Source organism: Etheostoma cragini, chromosome 8 (genome assembly GCF_013103735.1).
Source record: "Etheostoma cragini isolate CJK2018 chromosome 8, CSU_Ecrag_1.0, whole genome shotgun sequence".
Classification (NCBI taxonomy): domain Eukaryota; kingdom Metazoa; phylum Chordata; class Actinopteri; order Perciformes; family Percidae; genus Etheostoma; species Etheostoma cragini.
Genome location: NC_048414.1, coordinates 18,227,240 through 18,241,415, shown reverse-complemented (window position 1 = coordinate 18,241,415; position 14,176 = coordinate 18,227,240). Strand labels below are relative to the sequence as shown.

The 14,176-nt window shown below is 41.7% G+C and overlaps 1 protein-coding gene across 4 annotated transcripts in view; it reads right to left on the bottom strand.

Annotated features, from left to right (window-relative positions):
- cdh13 (cadherin 13, H-cadherin (heart)) overlaps positions 1-14,176 on the bottom strand; it is a 358,407-nt gene that overhangs the window by 34,227 nt on the left and 310,004 nt on the right. For all 4 annotated transcript variants that reach the window (XM_034879249.1, XM_034879248.1, XM_034879250.1 and 1 more), the window contains one exon: positions 6,400-6,542. In XM_034879249.1, coding sequence (XP_034735140.1) covers positions 6,400-6,542 — 143 coding nt within the window. The remainder of the gene's footprint in view (positions 1-6,399; positions 6,543-14,176) is intronic.

Genomic DNA, 14,176 nt, shown 5'->3' with positions numbered 1-14,176 from the left:
TTGGAAAAAGGCTGCAATGAAACAAAGAGTGAAAAATTTAAAGGGGTCTGAATACTTTCCGTACCCACTGTAAATACAGTACATTTACATTTACATATATATATATATATATAAATACTATATATAAACAGATATACACAGCTGGATACATTCACAGCTCTTCATCAGAAACTAAGCCTCTGACAGATTTCCTATAGTGGTCTAATCATCCATCTAAATAAATTGAAAGAAATCCTTGATCAGCGGTGTTTGCCTGTTTCCATCCTCTGACTCCATCGTTCATTATCTATCCCTCTCTATCTACTCATCTCACTTCATTTGGATCCCTGTCATTAAAAGTACAGCAAACGCCCTTCATACAATATACTCACTTTCCACATTACCTACATTAGTATTTTAAAAAAAGTATTCTGGTATCACTGCACTCAGACAGAGTCTCAGCTCTACTCTCTTGCTGAGCAGGCAGAGGCGTGCTTGTACTAGTGTTCCAGGCTGACTTCTGATCTTTGGATCAATCAATTCCAAGGACACAAGTGAGAGAGGCAGGGCCTGATAACAACAAACAGAGAGAGACATTTCTTCCCTGGCATTGCTGAGTAAAGGCCTTCTTAATCACAGACGTGATGTGAGCCTGTTCACAATGTGGCGACTTCACCAAGAGCTTCCGCTACAAGACTAGGCATGAAAGCGAGAGACAGTCAGGGAGCAACAGGAAGAGGGAGACATAGGTTAGGGAGGTAGTACTAAAGTGCTAAAGTGAGAAACACACAGTGTGTATTTGGGATTAATGAGGCAGTGTGGCAACCCAGGGGAGGCAACAGAAGGCAAGACAGAGTTGAGCTGTGATCTTCTGCGCTTTCCAGAGCATATCCTATTACACTGCCATTATCCTGGGTCAAGATGCCTTTATTCCTTACCCTCACGCTGGCATCACTCCTGCTTACTACTACAAAGGGTCATAATTGATTGGCTGGGCTGGAACACATCTCAGTAAGGAAGTTAACCTGCTTGTCTCTCCATGGCTTTCTTCATAAAGGGATTGACAAGAGGGTGATATGTATAGTGACCTAAGACAAGAAACACGTTCAGGAATCATATAACCCTGTTACCCTGTTTGAGCTGATCTATTTTCCATTCTATTAGACAGAGTCTGCTGTGTAGCTTGTGCTCTCTTTTCTCTACTATAATGGATTCTTTTGAAAGTTATAGAGGGCAGTCAAGGTGGATTTATAGCATTTACTATGTCTCAGATTCCAAATAATCAAACATTGATTTATCAATAGCTAATTCAGGGTTAAGTGGAGTTTTATTATACATTTAAAAGCCAGAGGTGGAGAATCAAACTACTAATCTATCTATAAACACTGACAGTCTCCTTCAAAATGTAACAGACTATTATTTTCCACTATATTCTATTTTTGGCCTGAGGATTTCAGCACACTGGGCTGACACACTGGCTTGTCATGCTTTATTATGTCCCTGCTGTAGTTTGAGGCAGCCTGGTCACAGCTGGCTAAAGACACAACGTGAGGCTATCTATTTGCATTTAGCCTGCCAGGCTGTCTCCCTGTGTGCTTCTGACATGACAGACACTGAGCAGAGAAACCATTGTATCTGGGCTGGCTTAAAACAGGAAAATTACTCAGTCCATTACGACAATGAGCGGCACACTGGTTCCCAGCACTTAGTATGGCAATGAGGCAGTGCAGTGGAAGACATTGTACACGAATATGGACACGTGTAGAACACACACACACACACACACACACACACACACACATACACACACACAGTAAGTATCTGCCATTTTCTGTCTTTTTCTCTCTTTTTAGAGAGGAGATAATGAACTTATTAGGCAGACATGTCACAAAGAGATGGACAGATACTGCACACACACACACACACACACACACACACACACTTTTACATCCATCTGAGCACCAAAGAGTTTTTTTTCTGTGAACCATTAGGATTCATCTTCCCCTCTCTTCTGTTGCATCCTGCTTTTGATTTAAACCAGAGGGGATGTGATCTGACTGTGATGAATGCTGGGACTTATCACACTGCTCAGTCTGAGAGTGTGTATGTGTGTGTAATACTTAATATTCCTGTAATTAACACAGCTCTCTTTGACTGTGTTGAGGTTTTCTCACTGTTATACAGATACAGTGTGCACACAAACACAAACACACACACACACACGCACATACACACACCCCTGTAAGTTCTAAATGGAGGACTCTCCTCCCCACGACCATGTGTTCAAAGCAAATGCTGCTCATCTCTTTTGTACATAACTTACGAGTTTTCAATAAGCGGTTTGGTGTCAGCTGACACTGAAGATTGCTTGTGTGTGTGAGAGTGTGTATGTGTGTGTGCGCCTCCTTGTTTCAGACGACTGGGCCTTTGATAATATATTCATGCCTTCCAATGACAAATGGCTCCCACCAGGAGGCAGTTTAACATTTAAATGAGGAGCAGGAGAAAACGTTGAACCACAACACACTGCAGTGAGTGGATACGCAGGAGCAAGAGAAGCACTGCATGCACCAGGACAAAGACATTAAAACCCAGGATGTACACACAACTTCAAATAACCCACACACAAACACAAAGATCCGCTGCCACAGAATATGAACAAAAAACCTGAATGTGAAGGAAGGAAAAGGGGGTGAAATGCGCCAACAGCTGGTGTCCCGGTGGGGAATCAGAGAGCAGAAGAGAATTTGTTGGCGTGAAAAAAACAGCAGCTACTGATGAGAGTTTATATAAACAGCCCGTCAAGCCCTCTGCTCAGGTTGGAACAATATCTCCTCAAACAATATCGCACCCGTCCTGGCCTGCCAGGAGCATCTGCCCAGGCCAAACTGGGTTGCAGCTTTTCAGTCATTAACTCAGAAACAGAAACACATCATGGGAGGATGGAGACTTGTGCAGACGAATACAGATGCAGGGATAAAGGTGAGCACCAGTGCATGCAAATGAACAGCGACATTTACACTTGCGCGTGCATGCATGTGTGCAAGTGCAGTGACAACCACACATTTATTCAAGTCTACTACTTCACACATCAGGGAGTGACAAATGGCTCTGTCTGCCACTCCTGCAAGTACAGTTGATTGCCATGGCAACAGAGTATAACCTCTAGACTACTGATTCACTGCTGAAAATTCTCCAGCTAAGATGACCCCTGACATCAACGTTATTGTTACTTCACTATCTCGTTAAACACCTAGATCCTGCGTTTTCATCTTCTCTTCTGTTTTTTTCTGTCTACCTTATCTTAGCCTCTCTTCCTTGAACTCAACTTCGCGACTTCCCGATAGTATGTTTGCTCCATTGTTCACCTTCTGTTGTGGCCGGAAGGCCTGCTCCAGCTGACCTGCCCTCATGCTGTTAACCAGGAGCTACAGTCAGTCTGTTGCTATCCATGCAGTTCCTTTACCATTGGTATACATCCCATTTCGAGCTAGCACACAAGTCGGATTAAACTCTCCCCCCTTCAGTTACATTCAGTTACACACAACAAGACTAAAGTTAACTGGGAGCATTTTTTTTTTTTCAGAGAAATATTCAGCAGGTAAAACTATAATTCCATGGTTTATAGATTTGATCATCACAGCATTCCATGTAATGAGAAAGGCCTTGAAAAAAAACCTACATAACTATAATATAATGTTGACGAAGACCTCTCTCTGACGTATCTCCTACTCCTAACATATAGTGATGTGGCTCTCAGCGTCAGCTGCGCACAAATCTCCCTCTAGCGTCAATACGGGACGCACCGGTGAGAGCAGCAACTCGACCGCGGCGCTGTAAGATGACATGGTATTAAGAGCTACAACAGTAGTGAGTACTATGAAAGACCGAAGATCAGCGTGATGAATACTTGGGGTGGTGGGTCGGTCAAACAACACAGGACATTCACCCAGGAGACTGGAGTTAGTGTCCCGTTCTTGTCCTTTATGTCAACAAAATGTGCATTTTGTAACCCCACAAACAAACTATTGCTGAACCTAACTATCTCCATTTAAATTAAACGTACATATTTTATCCCTTTAACTAAGGGTTTTACCCTGCACGTGACGCCAAATCGGTCCCCACCAAGAGCGAGCGTCAGAAAGTGACACCACGAGTCCCAACCAAGGGCGTGTAAAATAACAACAAAAGGGGAGCCCCACACACTTTTTGCGTCAGTAACAAATGCCAAAGGCACCTGACCAATCGTTGCGGTTCGACGGGCTGCGAGTGAGAATATGCGGGTTTTTTAAGCCCATTATCCTCCTATTCCAGAATATGTTTTCCCAGGCACCTCTCATATGTATGCCTCCGCTTTAACCTCCTCTGTTTCTTCTATCACCCTCCCCGTCTCCAGTGCAGGGAAGATTCATCTGAGATCTCCACATAAAGATAAAGATGAAAATGTAAAGTTCAATCAATATCCTGTCAGGAGTGGGTTGTCATACAATCATTGGCAAATCGCTGTATGGAAGGAGCTAATTTTACCTGTCAATGTCGGGGCGGACAGCCGGGGGTCGCCAGGGGTCAGATATCAGTATTCAGCTCACATTTCCACTACATGCACACACATACTGTATACATACACACACACACACACACACACACACACACACACACACACACACACACACACACACACACACACACACACACACACACACACACACACACACACACACACACACACACACACACACACACACACACACACACACACACACACATCACTTCAGTAGGTTGTTAAAGGTCTGGGTACAGGAGCTTTTATGGGTGTCCTTGTGTATCTGAGTAGAATAGTGGCCTAGGAGCAGAGTGGACGCAGGTGCATCTAATCTATAACTTTTTACATCTTAGACATAAATAGGACGAAGTGCAGTTTGAGTTTTAAGGTTTGGCTCAAGGGATTGTAATCTTGGTTGCTCGGTCGACCACTTTGGACAAATCTATCTCAACAATTATTAGATTGATATCCAAAACAAACGATTTTTTTTAACTTAAATCTAATGCCACCAGCAGGTCAAAGTTTCCACATATCCAGTGAAAAAGCTCAACACCTAAAAACTACTGAATAGATTGGCACAAAATTGGGTTGAGACCTTCATGGTTCCCAGGCAACGTATTCTTCTCACGCTGGCTCCCAAACTAATCTTCCTCCCTGCCCTGTCCACTCCTAATCTTCACAATTTCTCTTCTTCTCTACCTCTTCCTAACCCACTTCCCTGGCTGTATATCTTTTTCCTGTTATCTCCTCTCATGTCCCTCCTTTTCTCTTCTCCCGCTGACCCTTACACCTCCTCCACCTTCTCCTCCCACCCCATCATTACTCCTCTTTCAACGCTCATCTTTCTAAGGCTGCCGAATTCCCCAGCACAACAGTGCTATTCTGCTGCCAACTAATAGAATCTCTCAGTTCCTCTAATGGATCTGTCAGAATCTCCCTGAGCACGGGAGACCAGATAGATTGATAGGGAGAGGGAAAGAGACAGCGGAAGAGTGGGACAAAGAGGCAGCGAAACACAGGATGAGAAAGAAGCAAAGAGAAAAAGCAGAGACGCTCTCGACGCTTTCATCTGTGCCTTGGAGAGTTTCAGAGGTGCAGCTCCACTGACCGACCATATGGTCTGTTAGAAAGCAGTGCCTCTTAGGACCATCTCATTCTCTCCAGGGGAGGATGACAGTTCCACTGTGGTCATGTGAAACGAACAGACAGGGTGAGCCCTTTCAAGAGTGAAATGTACTTATATGCAAAGGCAGTCTTTGTTTCTACTTTTCTACATTTGCTGCAAGGATTCTGAACCGAACTCATCTCCCAGGAGGACTTCTTTGTATGATGCGAGTAAGAACCAAACCATAGAGGGAGATGTTGTTGGCATGCTGCCACTGCATAAAGAAAAATCTTTAATACCATAATACCCTGTAGACACATTTACCATGTGAAATAGTTCATTTAAATGGTATAGTTAAAGTGAACATATATTGCATTGACATATGTGGTGCTGTGGTGGTTTTACACTTTTAATTAAAAAAGTGTATGACGGAATTTGAAATTGTTTTTCTTTCATTTTCTCTTGAAGTTTCTCAATGTTGTGCTTATTATCCACCAGGGCTATTGCTATCCTTCATTGATTTGTTCCAAACTAAGCTATGTCTCTTTTTGTGCGTATAAATGGTTGTTTCTTGGGAAATATCTAACAGGAACCAATTCAGGATATTTCAAAGCCTTTTATCAACCAGCTACCAATTACTGATGCATTATATCAGTGGAAATATGGGCAATATGGGTATTTTTTCATCTACAGATTATATTTAATACATCATATACTGTTTAAGTCCAATTATCCTTTATCATTTTCATACAGAGGGGTATCTGCAACTCACCGTTATCTGTGGCGATGAAGACAGCTGTGTATTTATTGTCATGGACATAAGGGGACTCACGGTCCAGCAAGGCCGAAGTGTTGACAGTTCCTGTGACTGGGCTCACACTCAGCCAGCCTGCTGGGTCTCGCAGAACAGCATACCTGGAAAAAAATCAAATAAGATGAGTAGGAAGCTGTGGCCACATAAGCACCAGAACACCAACCATTTCTTGCATAAAAGTTGTCTTTTCAGTTAATTCTGGTCCTTAATGATCAGGTTGCACGCATCTCCAAGACAGACAGCTCTGTAGATACGACAACAGACAAGAGGCATTTGAACACTCCATATTTTTCTCATGCAGTGTATAAAACCACTGAATTCTCAACTCCAGCTATAAATACATTTTGTCTTTTTAAATCTGGGTGCTTAAGTGAATAAAAGCTATTGCTCTAGACAAATATACACTTAATATGTCTAAATCATGAGTAAGAATTGTGTTTTGTTAACGTAGGACACCTCAGCAACAATGGCAGCTAACAATTTAAAACATCATTGATTTCTTTTTGACACGATCCAAAGGTCAACCCCAAGATTTATTATTCACTTTTTCCATCTGCCCGTACAAAGAAGAGCAGGTCTTTGAGTTGGACCTTGGATACCTACCACCGCAAATGATTCAAACAGAGTAGGTCCGAATCCTTTATGTACAGTGATTCTACTAACAAGTACTTTAAGTGCCCTATTTAAACGATCTTCAAAGCAGGCGTGCTTGTTCCATGGCGGACTGCTATTATCATGGTGGAAAGCTAGGCACACACTCTTTATACAATCATAGGCGGACGCCGGGAGCAGATCACAGCAGAGGACGTTTGCTACTGATTTTTCTTTTTGACAAAATGTAAATAAGAAATGTCACAAAAGCATACTTTCCAATTTTTTGGGGTCACTCTCATTAAATCATGAGGTCAGGAATGCATGGTTGTTGCATAGCAATGTAGTCTAACATTAGACCGAGATTACCTCACTACAGCCAATGCAGCTCTGCTGTCTCTCCTTTCCCGTGCCGCTGGAGCATTTGGGTAATCGGTTCAACATCACATCGCCTTAAGTCCTCTAATGGTTCCTCATTTATGTCATCAACGCATTCATGATTCATGGAAATGTTCTGCAAAATAAGGTCATATTTTTCCCTTGTATTTATGTATGGTTTGCAAAAGTGGGAACTGCTGGGTTCATGAGAAGAAAGAAGCTATGTGTATGCGCGGTGTGCACACTCTCCATTAAGGCCTAGCATGCATCCTTAAAATAGCATCTTATTAACAAGCCAATGACTTTAGACTAGGTTTTTCCTTGTCTGTAGCGGAATTGTTTTATGAAAATGCAAAATAGCACTACGTTGCGCCAGAACATGCCTCCTCTGTTTGCAGAACTGGCCGGAGCGCACGTTCATTCCCTAATTTACTGACGTGAGTCTGTGGAGGGAAAAGTCCGCAGTGCGTTGGGTGCAAAATAGGAATGATACGTTTATCTGTGTACAAAGTCAATTGTCCTGGGTGCAAGATAGTGGCCTAAGCGTTTTTTCGTGTGATGGACCATGCACCTGTATGTGTGTGTGTGTGTATGTATGTGTGTGTGTGTGTGTGTGTGTGTGTGTCCCAAGATGAGTAGAGAGATTAAAGCAGAGTGACTTAAAGCTACAGTGCATGGTTTCTGTCGCCCCCATGAGGAATTCTAAGTAATGACAACAAAATTGAAGCGGTAATTATCTTTGCTTGAGTTTCTGCGCGGGAAACTCACCAGACAACACAATCTTCTGAACATAGCCATATTGAGAAATAAAGAGAGTTGTGTTGAGTTTTGTAGCAACTAATTTGGCAATGGCTTGAATATTATTGTTGTTTTATAATATCAAAAAGTTACGTACTAAAGCTTTAAGTTCTAGGACTAAATGTCTTTAACATATTCTTTTACGCTGTGTAAAGTATTTGTTGAAATAAGGAAATGGATGGCCGTGGGTTAGTTGTGTGTGTGTGTGTGTGTGTGTGTGTGTGTGTAACAGCGTTGGCTCCTAAAGAGGTCAGCATAGATAACACAGTCGCATTAGTCATATCGGAACCGGAGAATATTTCTTAAGTGAAAGAAGAGCAAAGAATGGCACTGAAGTGTTTTTCTAGATGGAAAAAAATGCTCACTCCTTTTTCTAATGTGTTTAATAGACATATGGGTAATTCAATCACCTGCCAGGTATTTCTTTGACAGTGCCTGCCCTTTTTCCAAATAGTTTCCAATTACGGCTTCTCAGATCGTTCTGTGTAGCAGACCATCTGGCACGTCAGGTAACTGTACTTCACTGTTAATTGTGTGAGGGTGAACACTTTACTATACTGTCAACTGGAGACAGAGAACAGAATACTACAAAGGACTCGTGGAAAGGCCCGTTTCGGAAAGGTCTCATTGTTTTTACAGAAAGAAACACCATCAACAGGCTGCTTGCTTACTGAGTTGCAGTAGAGTAGGGCTGCACCATTATGGCCAAAAATGATAATCACGATTGAGATCACAATTAGTTATCACAAATATTTGTTGATTTTAACCATAACATTTTTTATTGTCACATAAAGCAGTTATAAATAGTCTATAAGCTATTTATAACTGCTTTTACATTCATATTGTACATCCATATTGTGCTAGAGATTTTTCCTGGGAAAGCTCCTTCTATTGTTTTCAACAACAGTAACTGATTAAAAGAGATGGGGTGGGGGGAGGGGGGTGCATATGCTACTCACAGAGCGACAGGCTAAATAACGTGTGAGAGTAATATTACTCTATGAACTGAAATTGGTTGCATTCAATAACTTGTTTAAAAAAAACTGTGTTTTCTTCTTGGCAGCCGTGATAGCAGAGTTACCCTTGGAAACACTGGTACAAATACAGGTTTGCCTCTCATGCTTAACAATATACAGCTGTGTTAATAACAAATTAAAACTGTGGACAAATGTCAGAAGTGTTGACCGGCGCTGTCACCGCTGTATCTCTTCATGTTGCTTGGGAGCCGTGTGTGATTGAATGGGGGGGGGGGGGGTTTCCTGTGTCCTCTGTGACTGTCTACATCTACAAACTAAGCTGTGCAGTGGAGGGAATAACTCTGACTGACCCATGATCAGACAGTGGTTTATGGAGGGATAGATTGGCTTTGCAAAAAAGAAAAGAAAAGAGAATTCTGTGAACGGAAAGACACATTTAAAATATTGCTCGATCACGCTAATAGGATTGTGGGCCAAAATTGTGATCATGATTAAAATTAAAAAACTTTGATTGATTTCTTGCATTTACAGCATCACTCTTCTGCATCAAACCATAATCATTTTATTATCCATTTGAATCGCATTGTTTTGAATCGCACCATGTTGCAATGGGTGAATCATTGTAACGTATTGGTATCCGCTGCATATTGTCCCTGTTGGGTGAAAACCTTGTATGTCCACAACCCTTGTTTTTCAGAAAACGAGAAAAAGTCTATTATGAAAACTGTTTAACTCAGACAAAATAGCCCTGTCATTGATTCAATATTTGTTAAACCCACAGACGGACGTAAAGGGTGACCAGTAGTATTAATTGATTTATGAAAAAAAGCGATATATGGAGACACAAGGTTTCTGCCCAACATCGATGACATGTATCTTTAATGTAACGGATCATTGGCAATGCATCAAGATGCATGTATGACGTTGGTCTCAGACCGGAGTTGTACATGTCCCTTGTAATAATAATCTGTAATAAAGGTGCTGAATGAAGAAGAAAATACTGCGAAAATGGACCCAGAGTGACTTCCTGTGCACATGCTCTATACCCCTGTGCGCATGCATGTACAGGTCATCGCAGCAGCAGCTCCAACAGGGCTGAGATTTAAAGATGATTGACTACTTCTCCAAAAATCTTGCTGGCAAACGGCCAAGCCCACAGCTCCTTGAAATGGAGGCGAAGAGTGGATCATGACCCTGCTAATGCGGCCACTCAGCCAACCACTGATGGCTGGTACATGGTGATTGGAAAGGGCTTGCATCTGTGTCAATGTCACACGTGATTGGTTTTAGAGCTTTCTTGCGCTACTTTTCTATGTACACGCAGAAATATGCACACACGTATAAAAGCACATACATATACCTTCACACAAGGTCTTTTACTGTGACACAACGCTCATACAGTGCATGCCAAAAAGGCACACACATGCAGCTAAAAAGTTCTCAAACACACACACACACACACACACACGCACACACACAAAAGACTGCAGAGCTTCTTCACCACAAGGCCGCTCTTTGCCAAAGTGCTCAGCAGTAGACAAATTGTCTTAGAAATGGAGCTCTTCAGCTAACAGAGCGCAACAAAGCCTTGGGAAATGGCTTCGCAATCAACCCCTGCTCACCCCTCTCACCTCTCGCTCTCACTCACACACACTTTCCCTGCCAGTCATTACTACTATAAACCAACACGTATGTTCTACTGTATCAAAATCATCAATGCTGCAAGGTTAAAAGCTAATATGAACACATACAGTATACTCAGGGTGTGATTTTTGAAAAAAAGCAGTGGGGGGACGTTTTTTGATCATGCACAACAAAACCATACATGCAAGAATTTAAATCCCCCTTTCAATACCACGGGTGTAGTGCCACTCGGCTAGCCATGCCAAAACACTTATATATGAACTTGAAATAGCACAACGTGGTGTCGACACACAACACAGCGCTTTCAGCTCTTTTTTGTGGTGAAAACAAAATACTTTCACACAGGAAACGCTCTTTCACGGCTCGGTGCTAAGCTAAGCTAAACTAAACTAAACTAAGCTAACTAGCTGCTGGCTGTGTTTTCATATTCAGCATACAGATATGTATTGGTCGCATCTAACCTTCTGCAAGAAAGTGAACATAGGTGTTTTCCCCATTCCTTTAATAACCAACTTGTATGCTGCGCTCAGAAATGTTTGTTAAAAGCAAATATTGTCGGTCTAATGATTTCTCTTAAATGTCAATATTGAACTGGCCTCAAAAACACAGTCAGTGTTAAAGTAAGTCTAGGTACCAACATTATCAACAAAAAATGTGATTTATAATAGATCCACTCTGCTATTTTATGCCTTGTTACCTATTTTAGAGTCCAGGAAAACCGCCTCAGTGTTAACCAGGGAAAACCAGTCTGGAAATCCGCAGAGCAGCACAATCAGCCTGTAATCATTGCTTAAATGTTCCTTTAGATGTTAATTTTCATTCCACACCAACTCACAGATTCACTCTAAAGTGCAAACCCCAGGGAATCTCTTTCAGACAAGTGGGATGTTCCATAACTGACAGCCGAAGACAATGTCGCTACGCAGACGGTTGAGTAAAATATCCGGCTACTGTGTTCCTTCCTACAGTAAAAGTTCTGAAGAAGTGTAATGCCTCTGTTTGCTTTAGTGCAGACTCAAAGGAAACCACTAAATGAGTTTGATCCACTGTTCCTCCTCCTTGTGCAAACATGGGGACAGTCCATTAGAGCCCTTTAAAGGGCAAATTAGAAAGACATTAAAAAGCCATTAGGAATATTCATATCTGGTTATACGTGGTTATCTCCAAAACCAGAGATGGCCCAAACAAATGAGTCAACAAATGAGACAGCGCACAAACAATGATCACACATTCCCTCATTTAGCATCAGATACACACATCCACTTTAAAAATGCACACATAAAGCAAGCAAAAGGTAAAACCCACAACTCAAGGTAAAAGAGGCCTGTACATTTTGCTCGCACTGTGAAATAATTCTCAACACAGCAAAGTGATTTGTCCAGATTTTGCTTGAGTGGCAGAAAGTGTTGTGAGGCACTCTGGGACCCCAAAGTTACAGCGAGCAGGCTGTTATACTGCTCTTTCCCCGGGTCTGCAGAGCTACACCATCAGGGACTCAGAACTGCTGTAGCTGGCACCAAAGCCTGGTCAGGGGTTGTGTGTGCACGTGCCTTTGTTTTTTTTAAGATTTGTTTTTTGAGGCATTGCTGCCGTTAATGGATAGGACAGCTATAAAAGGGGAGAGAGAAAGGGAAGACATGCAGGAAATTGTTACAGGTCATATATGCTCATTTACTGCTCTACCAACTGGGCTATCCTGGTCACAGCACGTGTGTATGTTTTGTAAAGAATTGCCCGTAGCTTCTACACGGACAAGCCTGGACCGCACTGGCAGGAGTGGAGTGCATCTGTCTGACCATCAGGTGTTTTAATAGAGTTGATCAAGGGCCAGAAGCGTAATATACTGTAAGACCAACCATGGTCTTTTGAATTGTTTCACATAAGCCTCTGACAAGTCGTTTCAGTGAAATTTGAAAGCTGCATTTAAGTTACTTTTTTTTTTTTTAAATAGTTAAAATTAAAAGACTTCAATAATGAAACTAAAAAACAATGTTACACAAACACTAAAAATCTTGGCACAAAATGTAAATATGTTTACATCCACACAATATTCTGTTTTTTGCTCTTATTCCGAAAAAGGTAATATTCTGACTAAGCTGTTTACATGGCTAATGAAAATGAATGGTCTACTAATATTCCCATTGTCCCAAAAAGATTTAAAAGTGGTAGAGGACTTGTTGGACCATGTGAACACAGCGTCCCTCTTTCAGTCCTTCAACCACCTTCTTGAAAAGGTCGGCGTAGCGATGTGTGACCATTTCTAAATACCTGTTAATATCCAAGTCTTTCACAATGTTTAAAAGTAGCTGTGTGTTTCTTTTCTTTTGAGCATGCATCTCTACCATGGCCAGACTCACTTGAACTTCTGTACAACAACCATCACAACACAAAGAGATGACTTTAAGTCGCAAACATGCAGTAAACCTGCCGCAAACTGTTATAACTTGCGGTAAAAACCTGATTGTGACCCATTTTCCGAATGCGCTTCACACATGTCCAAAGAAGCCAAAAAACCTGAATAATACCGGCATAATCCACGTCTTAATAGGAAAATGCTAAATTCTGAAAAAAGCCTGATTTAGAATTCACAAACAGAATTTGCTGTTTACCTTAAGGTCCCATGGAATGGAAATTTCACTTCATGAGGTTTTATTTTAACATTAATATGAGTTCCCCCAGCCGGCCTATGCCCCCCCCCCAGTTATGAGGTCAAGGTTACCTCCCCTTTCTCTGCATCGGCACATACTAAGGTAAAGCTCATTTGCTGCACCACGGCTGAATTTTGGGAAAGAGACTTCAGACATGGTATTAGGGGACCAAGGCCTATATAAAAGCATCCAAAAAGCACCATGTCATGGGACCTTTAACTGAATCAAATTCGGAATCTTGGCTTATTCGGAATAATAGTAGAATATTAGTGTGCATGTAAACATAACCTATGAAGCTTGATAAAACCAGTCATAAGCAATACCTTTTGAGGATGTAAAGTTATAATTTTGACAGCTAACAGTTGAGAGCAGAGCTTTACTGATGCTATTGTGGATGTGTTGAGACAGATGAATTCTTTCTAACTCTGATGTGAGCCTTGTTCCTCCGTTTTCAAACAAATCAAAGGGATCTGGGAGCAGGAGAGAGAAGAAGGCTCGCCACCCATTCATAATCCATTTACATCAGAAACAAAATACTTGCATACATTGTGCGCATCTGTGTGTGTTTTTGTGTCAACAGCAGGTGTGTGTAGGCTACACAGATTGAGAGAGAGGCAATCTGTGGTTTGCGAGAGTTCATTTAGAGAGAAGTTACAAGCTGAGCAGTGACTTTCGTAAAGCAAAAAAAAAAAAACTGTC